An 8,658-nucleotide genomic window follows, 5' to 3' on the forward strand; every position below is an offset into this window, starting at 1 on the left:
TCATTCTAGCATAAAAAAAGCATAATTGCTATTTATTTTGTAATTTTTTTTATGATGGTTACAAGGTTGGCCAAGTGACATACCCCACATAGTTAGAGTACAGAAAATAATATAAACTATGAAGTCTTACTGAAAACAAACATTTGAAATGTATTTAGGAGGATTTTGAGATTACACAAATAATACTCAAGAGTTTTGGAATGAAGAATAGTCTTCAATCATAACAAGAAATCTCTTTGCACTCAGACTATTAACAAAAGAGACTTGATAATTTCCACAACCAAACCTTTTGTGAAAACATTTCATTAAAAAATCTGATTTTTGTACATACAAAGTATTTTGTAATCTTTACTAAAAGCCCACCAAATTTTGCAAAAATAAGCACATGGAATCAAAAGATATTGTGCAAATACCTAATGTGTACAAATGTGCAGAGAAACTCTTGTATATCATATCAAGCCCTTTGCAAAAATATTAATAATAAAACATAACTATACAACTGAAAAAAAATGAAAATATAAAAAAAACATTGATGAAACTACTTTGTTTTCAGATACTTTTAGGCACTATTCAATGTACACTCAATATAAAAGAGCCACTTGACCCTTCAAGATTGTATTTTCACACCTACTCTTAATAGCCCTTTATTTTTCAAGACATCATGACCCCTCTTCAATTCTTTTAAAGTAACAGCTCCAATACTCCCGTTAGCATATCATTCAAAAAGCCAATCAGTATGTTAGAAAAATGCAACTGTCTTAACTGAAGCCTAGCCTGTCTTTTCCCAATCTCAAACTTGTGTCCTGTCGTCTTCAGAATACAGAACAAAGATGGTGATTAGGGTTTGTAAAAGCATCAACACATAGCATCAAATGTGATGTTTAATGACATAAATTAATGAAAAATATTCAAATTATAATAACAAGACCCTGGTACTGGGTCTAATTATTAGTATTTCTTACAATACAGTATCTTAGGTCTTGTGATCACAATAACGTGTTACATTAATGATTAAAATAAAACATGTAAACAACTTCGACCAACAGTGCTGGAGCGCATGTAAGATAACTTGTTACCTTTGAAATTCTGTCACCAAATTTCCATATGATAATACAACTTACACGAGGAATAGAGAGAAGACATTACAGCTTGGACAGAGCAGTTCAATTTCACTACACGCTGTCCCAGAAGATTCTTTCAAGATGACTAAATGATCCACTTCTTATTTCTGTCAGTAATTAATGTATTTGTATTTTGTACTCTGAACCTCTGATGACCATGAACGAAGCAATAATTACTATCTCGTTATGAAAATTGCCAGAGAGCTTGGAATGACAAAGTTTAGCCTTTGGGTTGTCTCTGAAGCATACTGAAGAAAATGACATGATTTCAGTATTGCAGAAATCACTTAGCACATGATTCATATCCATCGAAACAGAGTAAAAGAGTTGAATGCAAATGACAAGTGATATTCATAGTTAATGACTGATTTTTATGTTGCGATGTGTTTAAAATAGCTCAAGGGTAAATAATAAACAATTACATTGGTTTGTGCAAAGTAAAATAAATAATTGAACACAGAGTTAATTCAAGGATTTTCAGCTTCATACATTATTTTTTTGATATACAAAAAATAACTGACCAATCAAAACATTTCTGGTTATTCCAATTACGCAAGTCTGATGTAAAAATTATAAGTTTGCTTAATGTAATTAATTAATGACCCTACTGATTGATTGAACAGGAAATTCCAATAACTGCCTACCTAACACTGTAGTTGATTAAAATTTTGTGACAAACCCCTGGCCAAGAACGAGTGGACTGGTCATTTCAAACAAACCAAACATTAAAGTGTTATGCCTGATACTGACATCAGTGTGCTAAAATTAACTCACAATTTTATATAGTTAGTATATGTTTATTTTAACAATGTACACAAAACTGGAGATTTTATTCAACAAACTGTTTGTGCTTTAAAAAATCTTTCAATCTTTTCACTAAATTCAATAAATGTTTTCCATCTTTTCACTAACCTTCATCACAAAATATTCTTGAAATTTCAGGTTTTTAATCCTGTTGCATGAACAAAGAAAATATCAGATATTTAACAGAGTACATCTTAAGTCACTGTGGATATTTTCAGTTTCTTTTCACTCACTGAGAATCTGAAATTTCTTTTACTCTAATTATGGAATAAACATAAAAATTTATGTTTGAATCTACCTTATTAATAATAAAAGGGATTTATTTGTTAATTCATGAATACTTTTCACTTTCTTGTTTTAAAGTGCTACAGAATGTACATTTATGAATTTAAAATGTTAAAATGTTTTTACTGCTTATACTACCACAACTTCCTTACATGAATTACAAAATAAGGAACAGCTAGCTTTGTTAATACATACAGTGTTACCATGGATGGAACAATCTACAAAATATATTTATAAACCACACTGACTGTGCATGCTGTACTTCTTACTTAAAGATATTTCTTATGTATTAAACTGAGATTGAACTTCATATATCAAGCAAACCTAAGAATTTTAGAATTAATATTAGAAAGTGACAATTTGTCTTTATTTAATAAACGGATCTATAAATAATTAAACTGGGACTAAGGAAACTGTTAAATAAATTTTTAATTATTTATATGTAAAAACTGCTCATTTGGGTTGAGAAAATTTTTAATGTAGAGGAGCAAAATTTTTACTTAAATATTTTTCTCTACAAGTGGGTTTTCTCAACATCACCGATTTTTAATTATTTGTTTGTGCAGGTTTAATGGTCCCTTAAAAGATACTCTGAATTTTCCTTCACTATTATGGACTGTGTTTATAAGAAATATACACAGTTTACTGTGCAAAACTCAATAACAAAATGAATTGATCAAGTATTTTAGGTTCATGAGATAAATACACACACATACCAACTCTAACCTTCCTTTAATACCTATTGTGTTATCGATTTTAAATTGTACTTTAAGATTTGAAAGGCTTTTACTGAAATTAACTTTGTAAAAAAAGAATACATTTAAATTGTTGCCTTGTAAAATTAAACTAACTCACTATCTATTACACTGACAAATACTTTAAATGTGTATATATGTTATTCTTTAGGCTCAAAGTTGTAAAAATCAAACAATTCTAATTGCTCAAGCTTATTGATATATTTTCTTCAAGACAAATGTAAGAAACCTTATAAACTAAGGTGCTTAAAAAAAACAACAGAACTTTCTTTATAGGAGCAAACATATTTAATTACATTTCTATTTTTTATAGAATTACACTAAATCAGTTGTAAATATAAAGTGGTGTGAATAATTCTAATTTTGTTTTTCTATCCCTAACTGGAGGACTGAATACTGAGGTTGTCACATCTGCTTAAAAGTAACAAAAAAACTCAACCCTGATTATTTGAATATTTTCTTATATATACTGTATCCACTAAATTATTTTCATGAAGTTAAATACAGTTTAAGTTATATTTTAGTGGAATTTCTTTGCTATTCTAAAGTTCTCACATGTACCATATGAATTTATCAAAGTTCAATAAATAAAATATGTTTCAATTTTGATAACAGACTGACAAATCTACTACTGTAGAAAAAATATGTAAATTGAGTTTTCCATAATACCTCACTAACAGTGATTTCACAACCAACACTTTCGAGTTTGAAATTAAAATGCTATGAAAAATGAAATCAAATGGTTTTCTTAAGTGTGAAACATAACAATTACATACTGTGTTATACAAGGCAATTTCTAGAAGGGCCAATGCTCTTAAGCAATTTTTTTTGTTTTTAACCATAACAAGGGATTTTGGGCTATCAACAGACTAGCAACAAGTTCCTGAGGAAATAAAAACACTTGACAGAAGCACTGAGACAAGGTTAAATATACTTTTCACCTGAGGATATTTATTATTTGCAAAATGAATTGTATTTTATCATTTCCAAAAATGGAGGTTCTCAGTTTTGACATCCCCAAATTATGAGTGTGTCCTGGGTTTAAGGTTTGAAAATCAGAGCATTTTATCAACCAAACCCACAAAGATTTAAAGTATGCTCTTATGAGATTACTAAATATCAAGATATTGAAATATTAATATGTATGGAAAATGGTTAACACTATTACTGCAGTGGGACGAAGCCATGTTTCATTTCTCAAATCTAGGTGAGTTGAATGCATTCATTAACAAACTTGGTAACTATGAATCAATTGAGACAAAAAATAGAACTAAAATTCCCTTATAACATCATTATACCCTACTATTATTTTTATTAACTATGTGCTAACTACGACTTATAATTTACAACTATTACAACTTATAATTTACACTGCGTTACTGAATAATGAACCTTTCACAAACAATCAGATTATAGGGTTTTGTTCATTTGCCTTATATTTATTTCTTAGAAGAGATGTGTTTTCCTAACATACCAATGATTAGCAGTAATATTAATAATATAACGTTTAAGAACTCAAAGTGATATGTTTGTCTATCTAGGGTGTGCTATTTATTAAACTATATATATATATATATAAACTTAAAGCTAGCCCTTATTATTCAGCTATTTATCAAGCCTCCTATTAAACTATCTTAAATTTAATTTTTTTCAAAATATATAAGGGCAAACCATTCAAAAGACCAATCACCCTTGTTGGAAAAATAAAACATTCAGCCAAAGGTTATTCCTACTCTGCCAAACTTTGTCTCTTCATCCTACCATTAAGTACGAAACAAAAACTATTTCAATCAGATCCTCTGTAAAATAATTACACAATTCAATCACATTCTCCATAATTCTCCTCAAAAAACAAGTTTCAGAGGTGTTAAACTGTCCTCTTATGACAACCCATCATTCTAAGAATCCTCTTCTGAACACTTTCCAATAACTTCATGTCCTCCTTGAGGTAACAACCAGAAGAATAAACTCATTAACCAATAACCTATATAACAAAATTATCTCTTCAGACTTGCATTAGACACTGCTGTAGATACACACTATAGCCAGACTTGCATTCTGCACTCCTGCAGATACACACTACAGCCAGACTTGCATTCTGCACTCCTGCAGATACACACTACAGCCAGACTTGCATTCGACACTCCTGCAGATACAGACTACAGCCAGACTTGCATTCGACACTCCTGCAGATACAGACTACAGCCAGACTTGCATTCTGCACTCCTGCAGATACAGACTACAGCCAGACTTGCATTCTGCACTCCTGCAGATACATAGTACAGCCAGACTTGCATTCGACACTCCTGCAGATACAGACTACAGCCAGACTTGCATTCGACACTCCTGCAGATACAGACTACAACCAGACTTGCATTCGACACTCCTGCAGATACAGACTACAGCCAGACTTGCATTCTGCACTCCTGCAGATACATACTACAGCCAGACTTGCATTCGACACTCCTGCAGATACAGACTACAACCAGACTTGCATTCGACACTCCTGCAGATACAGATTACAGCCAGACTTGCATTCGACACTCCTGTAGATACAGACTACAGTCAGACTTGTATTCAATATTTCTGTAGATACAGACTACAGTCAGACTTGTATTCAATATTTCTGTAGTTACAGACTACAGTCAGACTTGTATTCAATATCTCTGTAGGTACAGACTACAGTTAGACTTGTATTCAATATTTCTGTAGATACAGACTACAGTCAGACTTGTATTCAATATTTCTGCAGTTACATACTACAGTCAGACTTGTATTCAATATTTCTGCAGTTACAGACTACAGTCAGACTTGTATTCAATATTTCTGCAGTTACGGACTACAGTCAGACTTGTATTCAATATTTCTGTAGATACAGACATGCCCTTCCACTAGCAACACCAAGATCACATTATTTCAATCAAAATTTCATATATAGCTCATATTATAACAATCTACAAGCATTTGTTAAACGACTTTAGAAAATATCTTTTATTAAACAGTCAAAAATGTTTTCCAGCATAGTAGTTGCAACTGATCAGATATAAATTAAATTTGCCCATGATAAGACCTAGGACGTTGCCGGTTGTTGGGATATAGCTGACGACTTAGAGAAAGATTTCAATAATCTGCTGAGTTAGACAAAATAATAACATGTGGTCTTCACTTATAACAAGAGAGTTATCAACTTATAATTGGACAGGAATAATCTCAACAATTTTATGAAAGAAAACAATTTTGGTGCTCTGGTTGATCAAATATTTGAAGTCATTTTAGCAATGTGCTTCTGCCAAGTCAAATACTGTTTTAGGATACATTTTAAAAATATTGTAAACAAGTCTAAAGAGGTTATAATTTCATTTTAAAGGGCACTGATTAAGTCAGATTTAGAATATTGTGATCAGTAATTTCTTATCTTAGAAATGGCATTGAATTATAGGAAAGGATTCTCAGAAGAAGGCTACTACCAAGATGATATCTGGGGTGAAAAAGTTGTCATTAGAGGATAAAGCAGAATCTCTGAAATTTTCCCTCAGAAATAGTTATTTAGGATGTGACCAAGATATTTAAGATTGTTAAACTTAAAGGAATTGACAGTGTTTAGACATCATCTTATTTTTTGCACTTAGTCAATATAGCAGGACAAAAATACACAAGTATAACATTTTGCAGGGTAGAAGTCATCTTCAGCTAAGACAGCTTTATATTTGTAACAAAACGGTGGCTTTTGGAATAAGCTGCCTTAAGAAACGACAGATGCAGTTAGTTTAAGAGTGCTTAAGGGAAAACTTAAGGAATATTTGAATGTTATGAGTTGACTTTGTGGGATTTGTTTTTATATTAGCCAATGGGATGGTCTAGATAAGCAACAGGCTACTTATGGTTCTTATTACGTGGACAATTTTTACCGACTCATTAATTGTTAATTTCGATTCATCTGACACTTTCCCACTATATAAAGTTCAAGGACTTCCAAGTTATTAACAACTAAACAAGTGTGTCCACCTAACCAATCCTTAACTTCCTTCAGAAACCTAGAGGAAATATTTTGACCCAAGAGCCTTATCATTCTTCCGACGTCTCACTTCAAATCCTAAGTTCAGAATTTACGTTATAACCTTGTTTACACCTAATAATAAAGTAGGCCAGTGTAATAACATTAAGATAGTAACAGGACAAGTCACAACGCTTAACTTAAAATAAGTTACAGCTTGTAAATATATTATACTTACAAGTTACACTTAACAGATGAGTTACGACTATATACATTTATATCTATATATTACGATTGTGTAATCTCATCAATAGCGTTGTTATGTTTGCAAGGTCAGTATTATATTACGAAAACTCTACCAACCTGGTATTCAGGGTCTGATCTAGCGTATCCATGTGATACAAAACCGAAAAATTGAAGGGTGAGAGTTATTCTAAGTCACGGGACCAAACAGAAGGTCATGTGAATATATCAGATGACCAAAACGACAAGATGGCGCTTCCTGTACGAAAATCTAAGAGTGGAGAGCCAATCAAAGGCATAAAAAAACACTTGCTGTTATATATATTGTAAAACCAAAAGTCACGTTGTAAATAATATTTTCATAAAGTATTATAAGGAAATTCGTTACAAAAGAATTGATAAATATCAAAAAAGAAAATTATTAATAGGTTATAGAAAAGGGAATCAGGTTATATTGGTTGTCAAATATGAAACAAGATCTTAACATGTTTTACGTGACTAAGTCAACTTCTTCGATAAACAAGATGCTTAGTAATTTACTAAATTGGTAAATTGATAACATAACTTCACACTTCCTTGAACGTGTAACAGAAAACCTTCTCCATAACTTATTATAGTTCCGATGTCAAGAATCTTAAGCTCAAAATTGATAATATAATCTTGTTTCCACATAACGAACATTTTAAATAATCAAATTACACTCTACATTGATGCATTTAAGCAATATTTTCGCAAAAATGTATGGTATTTTAATGTGTAAAGCACAAAGATGCAATACACGATGTAATCTATGCAGTTGTTACATTTAATCTTTGGAGATCGTTTTTATTTTCTTATTAAATAATGCTTATTTTGTTTGTGGACTTTAAGAAATACACGTGCTTTTATATTTGGAGTCAACGTAAAGGACGAAGAAAATAATTCAATTTTGTTTTCGTAATTTTATGTACACAAAAAAAATTCAATTGTTTTAAAGCTCAAAATTCACTACAAAATATTATGTCATGAATAAAATATTGGTTTTATATTTTCTTTTTTTACTTTTTTTTACTTTTCGAAAGAATTTTACTTTCGAAGTGAATCTATTTTATTTTTTTTAATTCTCGAAATTTTTTATATTTAATCATCTAGATTTGAAGCTACAGACGATAAAAATTTATTTTACTTAATTTAATTGAAGTGTCATCATGAATACATTACATAAAAAAATATTTGTTAAAAGGTGGCAATATATTTTACCAGGTTTTGCTGTTAAGTTTTGGTTTTAATTTCGCACAAAGCCACACGAGTGCTATCTACTCTAGCCGTTCCTAATTTAGTCAATTGCCAACTCTGGGGCTACTCTTTTATCAACGCATAATGGGGTTGACGATCACATTAAAACGTCCCCTCAGCTGAAAAGGCGAGCAAGTTTGTTTGATGTGGATTCGAACCCGCGACCCTTACATTATAAATC

At 31.1% G+C, this 8,658-nt stretch overlaps 1 protein-coding gene across 5 annotated transcripts in view; it reads right to left on the reverse strand.

Moving 5' to 3' along the window:
* The window catches only part of LOC143222366 (upstream stimulatory factor 1-like), a 52,455-nt gene extending 44,978 nt beyond the window's left edge, over positions 1–7,477 (reverse strand). For 3 of the 5 annotated variants that reach the window (XR_013012212.1, XR_013012205.1, XM_076448809.1), the window contains exon 1: positions 7,323–7,477. Coding sequence is in view for 1 of the 5 variants with exons in the window: in XM_076448809.1 (XP_076304924.1) it covers positions 7,323–7,354 (32 nt within the window). In the remaining 4 variants the exon portion in view is untranslated. Of the gene's footprint in view, positions 1–631; positions 653–7,197; positions 7,289–7,322 lie in introns of those variants that run through there. The other 2 variants (XM_076448821.1, XM_076448831.1) reach the window with 2 other exon arrangements.
* Between the last annotated feature and the right edge of the window lie 1,181 nt (positions 7,478–8,658).

This window comes from Tachypleus tridentatus, chromosome 1 (assembly GCF_004210375.1).
Source record: "Tachypleus tridentatus isolate NWPU-2018 chromosome 1, ASM421037v1, whole genome shotgun sequence".
NCBI lineage: Eukaryota > Metazoa > Arthropoda > Merostomata > Xiphosura > Limulidae > Tachypleus > Tachypleus tridentatus.